Genomic DNA, 19,684 nt, shown 5'->3' with positions numbered 1-19,684 from the left:
CCAAAATTGTTCTTCTGGGTTTTGTCAAAATTGGTTGTACCCTTTTTTGTTTTAGCTTTTTTTTCCTGCACCTTTTACTTCATTCACTACCTTTTAAAATTCAACATAATACCAAATATTGAATTTGAATAACATGGCACATTATGCAGTGAGGTTGACGTAATGTTAGGTTAGATGTCAAAGTCCTAAATGGCAAACAGATCTGAAAAGCCAAAGGGATCCAAGGGGAAGTGAGTCCACAATTGGGTCAGTAGCAGAAAGCAACGGTTAATGTTTCGAGTTACAGTGTTTCGCTGAGCGACTCTGTAGGGCTCTTTACTAGGTTCTGTTGCTTTTTATGGCTCAATGACGTTTGCAGATGATACTAAAATAGATAGTATAAGAAAATGACTACAGATGCTGGTACAAATCGAAGGTATTTATTCACAAAATGCTGGAGTAACTCAGCAGGTTAGGCAGCATCTCGTGAGAAGGAATGGGTGACGTTTCGGGTCGAGACCCTTCTTCAGACTGATGTCAGGGGGGCGGGACAAAGGAAGGATATAGGTGGAGACAGGAAGATAGAGGGAGATCTGGGAAGGAGGAGGGGAAGAGAGGGACAGAGGTACTATCTAAAGTTGGAGAAGTCGATGTTCATACCACTGGGCTGCAAACTGCCCAGGCGAAATATGAGGTGCTGTTCCTCCAATTTCCGGTGGGCCTCACTATGGCACTGGAGGAGGCCCATGACAGAAAGGTCAGAATGGGAGGGGGAGTTGAAGTGCTCGGCCACCAGGAGATCAGTTTGGTCAATGCGGACCGAGCGCAAGGTGTTCAGCGAAGCGATCGCCGAGCCTGCGCTTGGTTTCGCCGATGTAAATAAGTTGACATCTAGAGCAGCGGATGCAATAGATGAGGTTGGAGGAGGTACAGGTGAACTTTTGTCTCACCTGGAAATACTGTTTAGTGAGGGAGAAGGAAAAGGTTGTAAGGTGTAAGATATCAGTGGATTGTTTGGGTAGGCAAAAGAAAAGAAAATAGAAGTCAATGGAAATATTACGCAAATGCATTTCAGAGGGGCAAATAAGGCAAGGGAGCACAAATAAGTTGTATGATATGAGAGTTGTTTTGAGGGATTTGGTGTGTGCTGGAGGAGGAGGTGGCCTGAAGATGGAGGATAAGTGATGGAGCTTGCTTAACGTGGGTCCCAGCCTGAAGTGGTGGCAGTTCCATTAAAATATAATTATTTTGGCAAAGTGCCTAATGATGGATCAACATGTTCTAATATCAACAATGCTCCTGCAGAGGACGTGCCTCTTTGAATTTTCAGAATAATGTAAAATGACTTGAAAATGTCCATTTTTAATTCTATTGTGCTAAATTAACAATGTCACGCAGTGATTTTTCTTGACACAAATAATTTAGATCTATCCCTCTTATCATTGATGAACGCGTTGGTTTTCCTGGCAGACTGTTTTTCTGTCTCCATTTTAAAATGACATTTTATTCATTCATTCCCAACTCTCTTGCTTCCTACTTCAATCATTAATCAAATTTATGTATTTTATAGAAACAAGGAACTGCAGATACCGTTTTACAAAAAAAGACAAAGTGGTGGAGTAACTCAGCGGGTCAGGCAGCATCGCTGTAGAACATGGATAGATGTATTTTTCCTTGTAAGGCTTTTAATGAATTGCCCAAAAACATCATTTTGGGTTAATGTTCAATTTTACGACCATTTAACTCTCCTCCCTTCCCATCCCTAATCCAAAACTAGTGATGATTTAGATAAATCCATTAGGATTCTAATCTAGGTTCTAGACTGACTGATCGCAATTTCATGGATGATATGTTAGTTATATCAATATCATACGAAGGGTTTAGAACTGGAAAATTCTAAATGTTCTGTTCATCTGTTTTAACCAATGCAGAAAACTATTTTGTTTATGATCATAAACAGAACAAGTTTGGGCATGTTGTTGTAGGTGTGGCAAAGAGAAGTGAACTTTGTTGCGGAGATAGATGGATACAGGGTTTTTAAACTTGAACACAAAGGTTTCTTTCATACATTTCTCCCTGTCACCATGTACACCTGTTGAAAAATGTTTAAAGCTTATACAAATATTTTGATCATTTACCAATGGAATATTAATGCATGTAGATTGCAAATAAAGAGTCCAAAGCTAATAAGAAAACATTTTTTGAAATTTTACAATGCTGATATTTGGTAAAATGTTCCCTGATCTGCAAAATTGATTTTTTTTTAAAATGAACCTTTGGGTCAATTCCAAACAATAGATTAGACATTGAGTTCTTTCATCTAATAGTCAATGACACTTTATCACATGTACCTAGAAATGGTGAATTTATTTCCCATACAATCCTGTAGAATCAAACTATTCATGAGGGCAATCATGCATAACTACACAAGTACAATTGTAGTGTAAGAATAGTAGACTTCGCTGAGGCAGTACACAAAGAATCGTCATGTTTCTGGCACCAACTTGTACCTTGGAAGTTTCAAATTCTTAAAAGTATAGATTCTTATCTTGGCCTCAAAAGCCTGTTGTCCTGGTGGTGGCATTGGATCGGTGTTGCAGGTGTCAGTCTAGCTTGATGATGCTGTTGATGTCCTCCACTACTGCAGGCCATGTCTGATCTGCAAGCTCAACTTTGGGGGGCTTCTAGCTTCCCCTGGTCCATGCGATCCCATGGCTACTGCAGGGCCTCCAGCAGCCTCCTCCGCTGACACCTCGACCCGTCTCCAGCAGCCATTGTTCTGCCTCCGGGTGCCTCTAGCAGTTGACCCTGAAAACCCCAGAGTGCCTCCAAAGGTGCCAATCCTTCAAGATGGCGGCAGGTTTTATTCCAATTATTTTCATATGGAATTTAATCTCAGAAGTAAAATAAAAATGCAGCAGCAATTTTGAAGGCTGCCAAGTATAATTCCTAAGACAATGAATGTTATTGATCAAATTTTCTTTCTCCAGCCTAGAATCTTAATATGATGGAATTATGACCTAAGGTTTATTATTGTCAGTTAGCCATTTTCATCTCCCACACAGTGAAATGTTATTGGAAATCTTTAGCAACAGTTTCAAACTATTAATCCAGCCACTGTACCAACAGGGCTGAAATACCCTGACCTTCTCACAGTGAACAAGCATTAAACTCAATGCCCATTCCAGCTCATTTGACAATTGTTTAAATGCACATCTCTTCAACTCTGTTTTCTTTAAATAAATTTGTTTAACTCAATCGGTACTGTACCAAAAAAGAAGAGGACTACAATTTGCCAAGAAATAAATAGTCAGTTACGTCACTAGAGGTACATGTCGATTAATATAGAGCAAATTCTGAAAATCTGAAAGTGTTCAGTCAGATACACTGGAAGGGAAACCAAGTTAACAGGCCTAAACATGCCGGCAGTTCAAGGTTTCAAGGTCAGTTTATTGTCACATGTTCCAGTTAAGGTACAGTGAAATTTGAGTTACCATACAGCCATACTAAATGAAAAGCAACAAGACCCACAAACACATAAAAGTTAACATAAACATCCACCACAGTGGATTCCACATTCCTCGCTGTGATGGAAGGCAATAAAGTTCAATCTTCCCCTCGTAGATAACAACCAACTAGCTGCAATGAACACACATCATGGTCTGAACTTCCATGTCTATACCTTGCTAAAGCAGCAGGGAGAGCGATCAGATGGCATAGCCAAATGGAGGTACAAGAACTGCAGTATAAGAAAATAACTGCAGATGCTGGTACAAATCGAAGGTATTTATTCACAAAATGCTGAAGTAACTCAGCAGGTCAGGCAGCATCTCGGGAGAGAAGGAATGGGTGACGTTTCGGGTCGAGACCCTTCTTCAGACAAGAACTGCAGATGCTGAATTCTTGAACAAATAAAAATGCTGTAGGAACTCCGTGTGTTGGGCAGCATCTGAAGGGGGAAATGAACGGACAACGGTTTGGGTCGAGTACCTTCCTCAGACTCATTTTGATTATTACTAAGTGAGTGGAGGGCTGTTTGTTCAGAGAAGGTAAAATTGGAGTGGGTTAGGGGAGGTTTAGAAGTCGAGAGAGTTGATGTGGTAGCAGTTGGAGATGAACAGGTCAAGAGAAAGTAGATGGCTGGTAGGGGGAATCTAGGAGGAGGTGTGCTGGAGGGGGAGTTATCACTTAGGGGGTGCAAGGACTCCTTGCCAGAGAAATGGGTCTGGAGGCAGAGGGTTCTGTTTAGTTTATTGTCACGTATACCGAGGTACAGTAAAAAGCCTTTGTGTGCTATCCATTTAGCAGAATGACAATACATGATTACAATCGAGCCATTAGTGTATAGATACATGACCAGGGGATAATGTTTAGTGCAAGGTAAAGCCAGCAAATTCATGCAGCATCTCTGGATAGATGACGATTTGGGTTGGGACCCTCCTTCAGACTGATTGTGGTGGGTGGTGGGATAAAACTGGAAGGGATAAGGGGCAGGACAAAGCCTGGTGAGTGATAGGCTGTTGCAGGTGAAGGGGGCATTTGATATGCTGGTAGACGGAGATTAGAAGACAAAAGGTGTGAGATAAGGACAGAGGGAGTGCGAATTATGAAGCCACAGGAAGCAATATCGCTGGAAAGGCAGAGGGAAGGGTGAAATAATTCTGAATCCAGGTGGGGCACAGGGAAGAGAGGGGGAGGGTGGGGGGAGAATTGTTTGTAGGTTAGTTACCTAAAACTGGTGAATTCAACGTTCTTACCATTTTAAGCTACCCAAGCAGAATATAAGGTACTCTTCCTCCAGTTTTGTGTGGCCTATCTCTGGCGATGGAGGAGACTCTGGACAGAATGGTCAGTAGGGAAAGGGGAGTTAAAATGGTTAGCAATTGGAAGATCCCGCAGGCCTCGATGGACCGAGTGCAGGTGTTCAGTGAAACGGTGGCCGAGTCTATGCTTGGTGTCTCCGATGTAAAGGAGGCCACATTGAGAGCACTGAATGCAGTTAATAAGCACAGAAGATAGCGAGTACAGAAATGAGATAAAGAGCATAGTAGCATTGTGTGAAAGCAACAACATCTCCCTCAATGCCAGCAAAACGAAGGAGCTTGTCATCAACTTCAGGAAGCAGATGGAGTACAATGATCAACAATTTGACAATTGGTAACAAATTTACCAATGATTTGGCCTGGTTCCTCAACGATATGACTAAGTACAGCAATGCCTCTATTTGCTTAGAAATCTAAGGAAATTTGGCATCTCCCCAAGGATTCTTTTCCATTTCTGCAGATGCACCAAAAAAGGTATTTTTTGGGAAGCATCACAGCTTAGTCTGGCAAATGCTCTGTCCAGGGCTGCAAAAAACCCCAGTCCATCAGCAAGCTACCCTCTTACCACCCTGTCCCACATTAACTCTGCAATGCTGCCCTAGAAAGCAGCCACATTATCAAGGACCACCCATGTGCTGGTGATTCTGTCATTTCCTCTTACCCGTTGGGCAGAAGATTCAAAAGCTTAAATGCACCTACCAACAGCTGCTTCTCTGTGGTTATTAGATTCTTGAAGGACGGACCCCTCATTTGTGAAGTATTTGTTTTTGATCTTCCAATCTACCTCATTCTGGCACTTTTATTTATCTACACTTTCTCTGTAGCTGCAACGCTATACTCTGCATTCTGTTGATTCTCTTGCACTACCAGTTGTACTCGCGTATGGATTGATCTGCCTGGGTCGCACAGAAAACAACATTTTTCACTATCTCAGCACATGTCACACTATACCAACAACAAACAACAATTATTATTTCATATACCAGCACTCCCACACCTTCCTTGCCTCTGATCAGTATCTACTTGACACAATGCAGGTACAGCAGGCAGTGAAGAAAGTCAATGGAATGTTGGCCTTCATAACAAGAGGAGTTGAGTATAGGAGCAAAGAGGTCCTTCTACAGTTGTACCGGGCCCTGGTGAGACCGCACCTGGAGTACTGTGTGCAGTTTTGGTCTCCAGATTTGAGGAAGGATATTCTTGCGATTGAGGGCGTGCAGCGTAGGTTCACTAGGTTAATTCCCGGAATGGCGGGACTGTCGTATGTTGAAAGGCTGGAGCAATTAGGCTTGTATACACTGGAATTTAGATGAGGGGGGATCTTATTGAAACATATAAGATAATTAGGGGATTGGACACATTAGAGACAGGAAACATATTCCCAATGTTGGGGGAGTCCAGAACAAGGGGCCACAGTTTAAGAATAAGGGGTAGGCCATTTAGAACGGAGATGAGGAAGAACTTTTTCAGTCAGAGAGTGGTGAAGGTGTGGAATTCTCTGCCTCAGAAGGCAGTGGAGGCCAGTTCGTTGGATGCTTTCAAGAGAGAGCTGGATAGAGCTCTTAAGGATAGCGGAGTGAGGGGGTATGGGGAGAAGGCAGGAACGGGGTACTGATTGAGAGTGATCAGCCATGATCGCATTGAATGGCGGTGCTGGCTCGAAGGGCTGAATGGCCTACTCCTGCACCTATTGTCTATTGTCTATAATGCTAAAATAAATGCTAATACAACAGTCAATGCACTCCAACTTGGATATATTTGTTAATTATTTGCCCTTGAGTATTCCCTTAGTCCCTGTCCATCTGGCGCCTTTTTTTTGGCCCTCTTAATTTTGAGCACGCACTCCAGTGGAGTGGACTTTCAATGGAGAACTCATCACAAAGCCTTGGAGGATGACCAAAGGTATCAATGAATGTTGAAAAAAGGCGATTATGCATCCCAGGGTACTCAAGGAGGAGGCTCTAGAAATCGTGGATGCATTGGTATAAGAAAATAACTGCAGATGCTGGTACAAAACGAAGGTATTTATTCACAAAATGCTGGAGTAACTCAGCAGGTCAATCAGCATCTCAGGAGAGAAGGAATGGGCGACGTTTCGTGTCGAGACCCTTCTTCAGACTGAGAATTGGTGATCATTTTCCAATGATCTATAGATACTGGTTCAGTTCCTGTGGATTGGAGGGTCGCTAATGTTATCCCACTTTTTAAGAATGGAGGGAGAGAGAAAGCAGGGAATTATAGACCAGTTAGCCTGACATTTGTGGTGAGGAAGGTGCTGGAGTCAATTAAAGATGTAATAGGGGCGCATTTGGATAGCAGTAACTATCGGTCCAAGTCAGCATGGATTTACGAAGGGGAAATATTGCTTGACTAATCTTCTGGAATTTTTTGGGGATGTAACAAGTAAAATGGATTAGGGAGAGTCAGTGGATGTAGAGTATCTGGACTTTCAGAAAGTCTTTAAGTTCTCACACGGGAGATTAGTGGGCAAAATAAGAGCACATGGTATTGGGGGTCGGGTATTGACATGGATAGAAAATTGGTTGGCAGACGAAACAAAGAGTAGAAATTAATGGGTCCCTTTCAGAATGGCAGGTTGGGGTGCCGCAAGGCTTAGTGCTGGGACTGCAGCAATTTACAATATATATTAATGATTTAGATGAAGGGATTAAAAGTAACATAAACAAATTTGCAGATGACACAAAGCTGGGTGGCAGTGTGAACTGTGAAACGGATGCTATGAGGATGCAGGGTGACTTAGATAGGTTGGGTGAGTGGGCTGATGCGTGGCAGATGCAGTATAATGTGGATAAATGTGAGGTTATCCACTTTGGTTGCAAGAGCAAGAAGGCAGATTATTATCTGATTGCTGTCAGATTAGGAAAAGAGGAAGTGCAATGAGACCTGGATGTCCTTGTACATCAGTCACTGCAAGTAAGCATGCAGGTACAGCAGGCAGTGAGGAAAGCTAATGGCATGTTGGCCTTCATAACAAGAGGATTTGAGTATAGGATCAAAGAGGTCCTTCTGCAGTTGTACAGGGCCCTGGTGAGACCACACCTGGAGTATTGTGTGCAGTTTTGGTCTCCTAATTTGAGGAAGGCCATTCTTGCTATTGAGGGAGTGCAGCGTAGGTTCACGAGCTTGATTCCCGGGATGGCGGGACTGTCATACGATGAAAGAATGGGACTGGGCTTGTATTTACTGGAATTTAGAAGGATGAGAGGGAATCTTATAGAAACATATAAAATTATTAAAGGATTGGACACGCTAGATGCAGGAAACATGTTCCCGATGTTGGGGGAGTCCAGAACCAGGAGACACAGTTTAAGAATAAGTGGTAGGCCATTTAGAACTGAGATAAGGAAAAACTTTTTCAGCCAGAGAGTTGTGAATTTGTGGAATTCTCTGCTTCAGAAGGCAGTGGAGGCTGATTCACTGGATGTTTTCAAAAGAGAGTTAGATAGAGCTCTTAGGGCTAGTGGAATCAAGGGATATAGGGGGGAGGCAGGAACGGGGTACTGTTTGTGGATGATCAGCCATGATCACATTGAATGGCTGTGCTGGCTCAAAGGGCCGAATGGCCTACACCTGCACCTGCTTTCTATATATCTATGGTGAGTTTAGCCACAGCTCCGTCATAATCATATTGGATGGTGCCAACGGACTTAATGAGCTAAACTGTTTACCCCAACTCTCATGACATTCAGTATCTCCACTTTTTAAATAGGATTTAGCCTTTGTTTTCTTGCCAGGAGTCAGAGCAGTCTGAGCCCCATCAATAGCAAGGGCACATGCAATGAGACAGCGGTAAGAATGTTGTCATCATGCCAGAGATTTGCAGTTTCATGGTCCACTGAGCTCTAGCTACTGCTCTTGGCAGAATCCCAGCAATCCTTGTAAACCCTTGATTAACTAAAATCTTCTGACATCCTATGAGCCCTTTCAACACTGGCAGCAGTCTTAGCTTGCACTGCACCATGCTAAGCTTCCACTGTAGTACCTAGACACGAGGTGGGTGGTGCTGCAAGAGGAGATGAGTCATCAGCCATCAGATGCGGCACACTGGTTGGGTCTGCAAGTATGCTCACTGCTTTAATGCTCGGGAGGGCAGGTTTCAAGTTAAGTACAAATTCCTGTGCTGTTTGGTGCTCTCTTCCATGCTCCTTAACATTACCTTGAATTATTGGTTGCCTGCTGTTGCACCATGTGTTTCATTGTGCATACCCATCAGGCTTTTCTATCCTTTTGTAGTGTTCATCTGAGCACTCTGCAGAATAATTTGTGTGAGACCTTGCCATTTCTGTCACAGACGATCAGAGTCAAACTTTATGCATAGGGTTAATATTACAACTAGTTGATTGGTGCATTGAATTGAATGACTACCTACTTTGATCTTGCTGGTGCAATCTGTAACTCGGCAATCTGTAACTCGGTTTCAGAACAAATCAGAACTGGGACCAAGGAAAGGTGAAGCCCACCATGGTGCATTGTTGGTTGTGGAAGAGGTGATAATGAAGGGTCCATTGTTGCTGACACTCCAGAGAAAATAATCCAAGTTTATCCAACCATTCCTTATAGTCAATACTCTCTAAACCAGGCAACTAACTCGTAACCCTCTTCTGCATCCTCTCCACGTATTAATCAGAACTGCACACAATAAATATTCCAAATGTAGCCCAGCTAAAGTTTTACGCAGCTGCATTAACAACATGTGACAAACATGGGAATAAGTTTGACACAAAATGTTGGAGTAACTCAGCGGGTCAGTTAGCATCTCTGAAGAAAATGAGTAGGTCAGAATGTCACCCATCCATTTTCTCCAGAGATGCTACCTGACCCACTGAGTTCTACAGCATTTTGCGTCCATCTTTGGTATAAACCGGCATCTGCAGTTCTTTTTTATTACATATTGAAGTAAGTTTGCCACTTCTGTCATTGATCTTTTTGCACAGCCATCTCATTTTCATTTTACTTCAAACTTTGTTATTGATTTCATGATGATGGTCATACAGAACCATATGATCTCAATTCCAGTATTTATGATGACAGTCATAACAGAAAGATCTCTCCACTAATTGGTTACTTGGTTGCCAATATATCAGATTTTTTCCGCAAGGGGTGTGGAAAGCAATCATTGCTTCAAAAGTTGTAACATTTAGACGTATATATAATTTGTGTATTTTTGTGGCATATGACCATCCCAATAGCTGAATATTATATCTGTTGAATTTAACTAGCTAGAAGACAATCATATGAAATATTAGTTTAATTTCTGTTTAGTATGAATTGCTATTAAGTTTTGTTCTTTTTCTTCCCCCTCTCCCCCCAGTCTGTTGATTCAACGAGTCTGGTGCTTATTATGCTGTATGATTACCAAAATCGTAAATTCCTGCCACGAAACATCTCTGACACAGAGGCTGTAATACCTGAAGTTAGAGAAGTAGAGAAGAGCCTTTGGAAGTATGTAAACAGAACATTGGTAATGTTTTTATTTTGCAGAATTGGTAATCAGGATTATAAAATATTACATTTTATGCTTATTGTAAGGAGACTCGCTGTGTGGGTGAAACAATGGATAGTGTGGGATTCTATCACTGCAGGAGCTGTGTTGCTACTTATGAATATGTAGCCATTATTCTTTAAATTACACAAAAAGGGAATTTCAAAAATATCTTCCCTGAAGATTGCCTAAATCAGTATTGTTGATTTGAATATTCTACAGAATAGTGTGGATTTTTAGTGTCATAAAAATGATATAGCATGGATACAGACCATTTAGCCGACCAATTCCATGCCCTGGACCACCAAGCATTCATTTACACCAATACTACATTAAACTATTTTATTCTCCCCATATTGTAATCAACTCTCCTCAGATTCTGTCACTCGCCAGCACACAAAAACAACCTCCCCATGGAGGATGCAGAAAAAACTCCACGTAGTCCCATAATAAATGTGTAAGCAGATAGCACCGGAAGTCAGAATTGAGCTGTGAGGCAGCATCTCCACCAGCTGTACCACTTGACTGCTGAAAAAAAGTTGAAACCACGAATATTCTTTCAACTTTGTTCATCAATAACTTTTCTTGGACAGAAAAAGGGCATCCAGTTGCGACAAGCAAATAACCCTATGTCTAAAGTACTCAGGGAGGTGGCCAGCTTATGGAGCACAGTTCTAGCTGTGTCAAATGCAACTTTGTTTTTTTTAATATAAAACCCAAAAACCACAATCTACAGATGAAATTTATTCTTTTTGCATTGTATATGGTATTATGAAATTGGGGACAGAATTCTGCTGGGAGATTTCAAAAAGCTGGTTTTGTAAAGTATAAAATGTGTAACTTTTGAATATTGCTATATTTTTCTGAAAATGGCAGTTAGAAACACTTTATTTGCAGTTAACCATAGATTAAGATCATTGATGATCTTGATTGAGTTGATAATGTGAACTGTTTGTAATGTTTATAATGTGTAATATATTATGTGACTTATGGTTTATTTTTAATTCTGTAAAATAAAATTAGGCGGGTATTTGTGAATGGCAGAATTGTATCTAAAGTTGTTAAACTCTTGAGTCCTGAAGGCTTAAGCATGTCTACTTGAAAATTGAAATGCTGTTTCTTCTACTTGTATTGGATGTATTAGAAAGTGTGGGAGATCAAAGTCTTCAATGTGATAAAGGGACAGAGATTATATTTGTACACAGGGAAACTGGAAATTGGGTTGCATGACTGGACTGATTCGTAAATATTTGACCAACTTTCTTTAAGTCTCCCCATTAATGGGGAGTTTGCATTGTGAACAAGAAATGCAGAATATTAACTTTTAGTTTCACTTGGAAAAGATGTTTGAAGCTCCTAATGGTTAAGGTAGGAGAGTCAAAGGGAGATACTGCAATTTCTGATTTTCCAAGGGACATTGAAAGGATGAGCATTGGAGATGATTTACTAGTGAACTAGAAATATTATGGAAGGAATTGACCCTACAAAATGAAGGAAGCGGGGTTCTATTTTCCATGGAACACTTTACTAAAGTTGAAAAAAATCTGGTCAAATTGAATTGATTGTCATATGCACAGGTGTGGGGTAAATGTAGGTACAATGATAGTCTTGTGTAGCAGCATCACAGGCACATAACTCTCACAAACATACAAAAACATAAATTATCCATAAATTATACATATGAAGAGATGGAGTATTATAGGAGAGGCTCAAAAGGTACGTGAAGAAAATAGAAGCATTGGGATGTGGGACTTACTGTGACCTGTAATTTTTCATTTTGAAAGGAAAAATTGAATGGAATTTGAGGTTATTAAATTTAAATTTAATAATGATGCAGGTGAGTAACTCTTAATGTGCACCTGGAGGAGCTGCGTATGTCTGTAAATTAATGTATCATAATCAATTTGAGAAAAACTAGTTTTCTTATATTTATTTTTAAATGAACATATTGATGCTTTCCTTTTCTAGTTGTAAAACAAAACTTGCTGCTGCACTTGCTCGGTGTCGGATTAAAAATGATGCAGTATCGCTTGACTTAATTCTTCCTGAATCTGTGAGAAATCAAGAAAAAAGAGCTTGTTCTTTGCCACTATATGCCTGGGTAAATGTATTAAAGACCAGGTAATTCATTATAACATGATATTTACATATTATTATACGTGAAGATATATAATTTGTTTTACTGATGGTAAATTAATAGACTATACATGCTGCCCTGCTATCCATCAAAATATGTTGATGGTAGCAATAAGTGCTGATAGTTGATGGTCATTAGATAACTACTGAATGGTAATTGGTAATTTTCCAGAGGCACCCTGAGTGCCAAGATTTGTCTGACATGCAATAAGGTAATAGTTATTATAAACCTTGCGGTAAGACCTCCTTGCATATGCCCAAATATAAAATCATATCTATAGCCTCCCATATAGAAAGCATCGTATGCATGACAGCATGATGTGGGAATGGATCCATTCAAGACCCCTAGAAATTGCAGAGAATCATGGACGCAGCTCAGACCATCACGCAAACCAACCTCCCTTCATTGACTCCATCTACACTTCACGCTGCCTTTGCGAGGCCACCAGAATAATCAAGGACGAGTCCCTGGGCACTCCCTCTTCTTCCTTCTCCATCAGGCAATAGGTACTGAAAACACATGTGTGAAAGCACATACCTGCAGATTCAGGGACAGTTTCTTCCCAATTGTTATCAGGCAACTGAACTGTCCCATCACCAACTCGAGAGTGGTTCTGAGCTACCATCTACCTCTCTGGAGACGGTCGGATTTTTCTGGACTTTATGTGCACTAAACATTATTCCTGTTAGTCTGTATCTATACACAGTGGAAGGCTTGATTGCAATCATGTTTAGTCTTTCTGCTTGGCGAGATAGCACGCAACAAGAAAGCTTTTCACAGCACATATGACAATAAACTAAACTAAACCATATTTTGAGAGATAGGTGTGCATTTGACTTTATAAACTTTTGATACTGACTATTTTGTATTGTGATTGGACAGCGTTGAAGATGTTACTAGTTTGTTGGAGAGCAATGGCTTTGCAAAGGTGAAATGTGCTGGTGAACTTGAGGGTCTGTCTTTTTGCGAGGATCGACATTGTCAAGATGTGTTACTTTTTCCAACTCAGCTAACATCTAAGCTTTATGACATGGAACTTGTTACCAGTCACAAGATGATCATCCAGGTAGGATGAAGAATTGAAGATGCATCAAAAAGTAATAAAGAATTTAATATTTGCTTAATTTTTAAATCTATATTTGAACTGGAAAATGAACATATTTATCCTGTTTTTTGATATAAATCACAGTGATGGCCTATTTCCATTTCTATTCTCTAGGATAAAGGTCGAAGTCTTGCCCCACATTCTGTAAAGGTCTTAATGAACATGGATGACGATATTGTTATTACAAATGCAGGCTCACGGCTGACTATTGCCCACATGTCTACTCTAATTAATCAGAACTCATCAAAACTCTATGTTTGTGGGGTGAAGACAGAAATAGAACAAAATGAACTAAGGAACTTGTTTGAGAAAATGGGCTGTAAAAGTATGTGTTTAACTCGTTAATTCTTCATTATTTGCATCCTCTTTAGTTTACAGACCAAAGGTCATTATATGTAACCATGAAAATCCAATTCAATTGCAGCAGATATTTCGGCTTCAATTGAAAAATATTTTAAGGCTTGAAATAAATAGTTTAATGAAAAATGGCATTTATTGATTGTCTAATGATGCCATTGATTGTCTAAGATCATTAAGTAAAGCAAAGACTAACTATTGCTTTTCAGTTTTAGAATGGAAGCAGGGATAGATTGTGCAACCCCTCACTCCTGGTCTGAGATTTCTGACCTCACTAGAAGGGAGACATGGATCAAGGCAGCAAGGTTGAACTGAGGCCTTGATCTTATTGACTGGAGGAGCAAATTCAAGGGACCGTGGCTTATTCCTGCGCTTATTTCTTCTTTTATGGCCACTTAACTTAAGTTCATGTCCTCTTGTTTTATTTGCTCCACATATAAGGGAAACTACTCCTGCCAAACCTGACATAATTTAGTGAAATTCCAGGAATTATAGACAGTTTTATTCATTCTTGGCACCTCTTTCCAGGAATCAAATGTAACGTACCCTAGAAACATAGAAACGTAGAAAAAGAGGTGCAGGAGTAGGCCATTCGACCTTTTGAGCCAACACCGCCATTCAATATGAGCATGGCTGATCATCTAAAATCAATACCCCATTCCTACTTTTTCTCCATATCTCTTGATTCCTTAAGCCCTAAGGGCTAAATCTAACTCACTCTTGAAAACATCCAATGAATTGGTCTCCACTGCCTTTCGTGACAGAGAATTACAGAGATTCACAGCTCTCTGGGTGAAGACATTTTTCCTCGTCTCAATCCTAAACGGCCTACCCCTTATTCTTAAACTGTGACCCCTAGTTCTGGACTCCCTCAACATCAAGAACATTTTTGCTGCATCTAGCATGTCCAATTCTTCAAGAATTTTATATGTTTCCATAAGATCCCCTCTCATCCTTCTAAATTCCAGTGAATACAAGCCCAGTCAACCCATTCTTTCATCATATGTCAGTCCCGCCATCCTGGGAATTAACGTGGTGAACCTACGCTGCACTCTCTCAATAGCAATAATGCCCTTCCTCAAATTAGGAGACTAAAACTGCACACAATACTCCAGGTGCAGTCTCACCAGGGCCCTGTACATCTGCAGTAGGACCTCCTTGCTCCTAAACTCAAATCCTCTTGCAATGAAGGCCAACATGCATTAGCTTTCTTCACTGCATGCTTACTTTCAGTGACTGATGTACAAGCACACCCAGGTCTGGAAAGGAATGGAGAAGCTGGATGCAGGAAAAATGTTCCCAATGTTGGGGGAGTCCAGAACCAGGGGCCACAGTCTCAGAATAAAGGGGAGGCCATTTAAAACAGGTGAGAAGAAATGTTTTCATCCAGAGAGTTGTGAATTTGTGGAATTCTCTACCACAGAAGGCAGTGGAGGCCAATTCACTGGATGAATTTAAAAGAGAGTAAGATAGAGCTCCTGGGGGCTAGTGGAATCAAGGGATGTGGGAAGGCAGGCACAGATTACTGATTGTGGAGGATCAGCCATGATCACAATGAATGGCGGTGCTGGCTCAAAGGGCCAAATGGCCTCCCCCTGCACCTATTTTCTATGTTTCTGTCTTGTTGCACCTCCCCTTTTCTTAATCTGACACCATTTAGATAATAATCTGCCTTCCAGTTCTTGCCATCAAAGTGGATAATCTCACATTCATCCACATTATACTGCATCTGCCCATTCACCCAACCTATCCAAGTCACCCTGCAGCCTCATAGCATCCTCATCGCAGCTCACACTGCCACCCAACTTTGTGTCATCCGCAAACTTGGAGATGTCATGTTTATTTCCCTCGTCTAAATCGTTAATATATATTGTAAATAACTGGGGTCCCAGCACCGAGCCTTGCGGCACCCCACTAGTCAATGCTTGCCATTCTGAAAAGGACCTGTTAATTCCTACTCTTTGCTTCCTGTCTGCCAACCAGTTCTCTATCCATGTCAATACCCTACCCCCAATACCATGTGTGGGACCTTGTCAAAGGCTTTTTGAAAGTCCAGATACACCACATCCACTGGCTCTCCCTTATCCATTCTACTTGTTACATCTTCAAAAAATTCCAGAAGATTAGTTAAGCATGATTCCCCTTCATAAATCCATTCTGACTTTGACCAATCCTGTCACTGCTTTCCCAATGTGCTGCTATAACATCTTTAATAATTGACTCAAGCATCTTCCCCACTACCTATGTAAGGCTAACTGGTCTATACCCATGTGGTACTTTCTCCAAGGCAAGAATATCCTTGCATGGATGCAGATCGAAAATGCCTATTTTCACCAAAACCTTTTTGGCAATACTTATTTCATGTTAACCACTTTTCCAATTGAGAAAATATGCAGAAGATGATTGTAAATTTGCAGTCAAAATGAAGTATGTTGAACATACAATTCTGAGGCTGTTGGGTACAAGCTGGATCTCTGGCTAGGTTCAAACCAAGTCAATGTTTTCAGCAGGAAATCTTGTGCTTCTGTAAAAACTCTATTTGAAATAATTAGTCTCGGACAGTAAATTCATATTTAAAGTGGAACCTACAGTTAAAAACTTTTGCAAAGTTATGTGGAGGTGGTAAAACTAAAATGAACTGCTATAATTGGAATTAAGTTTGAGACAAATGAGCAATGCGGAAAAAGCAAAATAATGTTATTCTTGGGAGGATTTGATAGCTGGGTTACTGTAAAAGCAAGTATTCTAGTTGTCGGCTTCAGTATTCTTTCTTGAGAGAAATTGTTAAAACTGGATAAAAGCTCAATTTCTAGAATAATTGCATGCTATTGCACAGTACAGGATATTACACGAAAGAAAGAAAATGTAACTTCTTTGGTCATGTGAAAGTCACCTCAATGGTATCTTCTCTGATTGTTTTACAGACATAAAGCTGATACCCCAGAGATTCATTGACATTGAACCTATAGATCCACGTTTACAAAAGGTTAAAGTTATTCTGCTTGTGCCTCAGTGTTCAGCATCAGGCGTCAGCAATCCAGTGGAATTTATATTAAATGAACGTGGAGGTAAAGTTAACCAATATATATGTTTTAACTGAATTACCAATTCCAAGGAAGTAAGTAGGAGTCCTCATTTAACCGAATTCCCTATTCCAATCTTGGTGAATAGGTAAGCAGAAGGAAAAAGGATGAAATATTCCCCTTAGATCATTCTTGCATACAAACATACAGCCAGCTAAGCAGCAGCAGCACTAACTGCAAACCTGGGCAGAGAAAAGATATCACGGAGAGCTGAAATGGCTGCATGCCAGCAATTATAGTATTATAATGGCCACCAGTTTCCTCTGTGCAAAGAATTGCCAAACTGTGGTCAACAAACCCTCCCCCATTAGGGTAACAACCTTCCTCCCCTTTTTAGGTGTATAAATTATGGGTTGCTTTCCAATGAATTTATTGAAGCAGAAAGATAGTAGCTTTGAGGACATTTCTAAACATGTTTTATCAGAAACAAGGTATAGCCTTGTACTTGTGTTCTAACCAAATCCTAAATTATTTTAGTTGCCCCAGGGAAAAGATTTGATTCAGCATTTTAGTATGAATCTGGGATGCATGATAGATACCTCCCCGCGGTGCATCCTGGGCAACTCCTGGGAGGTCACCTCCTGGAAGGCCAAATCTATCAACCACTCCAAATGCCAAACACTCTCAAAATATCGCTGTCCAAAAAAAAACTTGCAATCAGCAGATAAATAAGGGCTCTTATCAGCATCAGCACTGTCAGTCCTTTCTATTAACCTTGAACGATGCTCTAAGACTAAAACTAATATCCTGGTAGTATCTGTGAAATACAATATTAAGTGCCTACAGGAGAAAAACAGGACCTGATGATTCAAGCTTGACCATTGAAGGGATATAAGTTGTTGCAGAAATAACGATAGTATGGTTCTGCAATTTTTACAGGCCATGATAAGTAAATTGAAAAGTGTATTGGACCAGGTGAAAATAACATTGAAGTAGACTAATTTAGCCTTGAATGTAGAACACCTAGGTGAGACCTTGGGAACAGCAATTGCAGTTTTCACAATGCACCACAGGCTTATAATAACAAAAGCATTAGCGTTTGCAGAACATTGGGCTGAAACCAGTAAACTGGTTTTGGTTTTGCACATAATGTCGAACATGTCAATTAACAGCAAATGCTGAAGAGGATTTAACCTAGAGATCAGATTAAGGCCTAAGAAAGAAATGTGAGAACCAATTGACCAAATCCAATCTTATCCAATAAATGTTCTCATAACTCCACAATTGCATAAACTTGAAGAAAGTAACAAGGTAGCTTCCGGGACAATGGTGATATTATCTGGGAACATCACACCTACCTGTGCAAAGAATTGCCAAACTGTGAGAACTGTGAAGTGTCTGTTTATGCATGTCATATTTAACAACCATACACTAAATGAAAAAGGAATACCCAACTTGACCCCTTGCTGAATCATGGTTTACTCCAGGAGAAACCTTAGAGGATAAAATAGGAGTAAAGAAGATGAACATGCTTGGAAAAAGATAACTGAGAGGCTGCGTAACTGTAATAAAACTCGATGTCCCATCAAATGTAACCACCGATCAAATTTGCAAGAACTACAAAGGCTTGCGTAAAAGAAACATAAAGCCACCATATTACTGCTCTTGTGCTGTCTGACATGCATTTTAACTGAATTGGCTACTCACTATGAAACACTATTAGTGAGCATGGGTCCACTAAAGGAGAGTTTTCCCTGCCTGGGGTCTACAGGGCTCGGGCACTCAGTCTCAAAATAATGAGTTGGCCATGTAGCACTGAGATGAGAAAACAAAATCATCATTCAGAACGTAGTGAATCTTTGGAATTCTCTATCCAGGAGGGCTGTGAAAGTTCAGTCATTGAGCGTACTCCAGTAGGAAACTGATTACATTTGTTGATGTCAAGGGAATCAGGGGCATGAGGTCAGTGCAGGCTGTTTGCTCAAAACAGAGGATAATGGAAATACTGAATGCCATTCTATGCTGGGTTGTAATTTCAAAGCAGGGAGCACAACCCTTCTTCCCCACCCCCCACCTTTCCCACGGCTGCATTAGCACTCTGCAGCTGAGTATACTTCACCAGCTAAGGGGTATCTAGGTCACAAAAGAAACTTGGAATAATCTTAATGATACTTTCAGAAATGTAGCAGCTGGCCTTGAAGCCATCCTGTTCCCTGTCTGTATGCACCACATGGCATAGCGTCCCTTGAAATCGGGAAGAAAGCACCCGGTGATAGTGACCAGTATGCAGAAGAATCTGATGACTGGTGCCTACAACTCAGTTGCTTCTTTGAAAAAGTATTTTTACTTATATTATACCTCTTACACAGTCAACTAGAAGTACACAATACAACAAAAATATTTGGAAAACATTAGGTGACAATGCGATTGAATGGGCTTGAAGAATTGCCCACAGTGATGGTTTAACACCTAACTCCCGTTACAAAGGCAATCTATTGGACTGGAGAAAAAATGATGAACAGCGTGAATCATAGGATGCAGAAAAACACCCTCACAGATTGCCTTGATAGAACCACCTCATTACAATTTAGTTAATGTTGAGTAATTGCAACAATTGATCCATTAGATCTTGAGCAATTCTTTCCCTTCTGCGGCATAATTTAATTGTCTTTTTTAATCAAAAACAGAGTTGCCTTACGATGCTTAATTTTGTTGCAGACCCTGTTTTAAAAAAAATTGAGTTAAAATTACAAATAG

At 40.5% G+C, this 19,684-nt stretch overlaps 1 protein-coding gene across 1 annotated transcript in view; it reads left to right on the top strand.

The window, feature by feature from the left end:
* Positions 1–19,684, top strand: part of LOC144593636 (putative methyltransferase NSUN7) — a 54,249-nt gene that overhangs the window by 18,183 nt on the left and 16,382 nt on the right. The window contains exons 4-8 of the mRNA XM_078399512.1: positions 10,135–10,265; positions 12,274–12,426; positions 13,325–13,508; positions 13,662–13,872; positions 16,829–16,972. Coding sequence (XP_078255638.1) covers positions 10,135–10,265; positions 12,274–12,426; positions 13,325–13,508; positions 13,662–13,872; positions 16,829–16,972 — 823 coding nt within the window. The remainder of the gene's footprint in view (positions 1–10,134; positions 10,266–12,273; positions 12,427–13,324; positions 13,509–13,661; positions 13,873–16,828; positions 16,973–19,684) is intronic.

This window comes from Rhinoraja longicauda, chromosome 1 (genome assembly GCF_053455715.1).
Source record: "Rhinoraja longicauda isolate Sanriku21f chromosome 1, sRhiLon1.1, whole genome shotgun sequence".
NCBI lineage: Eukaryota > Metazoa > Chordata > Chondrichthyes > Rajiformes > Arhynchobatidae > Rhinoraja > Rhinoraja longicauda.
Note: the sequence above shows the minus strand (reverse complement) of the source record. Positions and strands in the feature narration are given on the sequence as shown.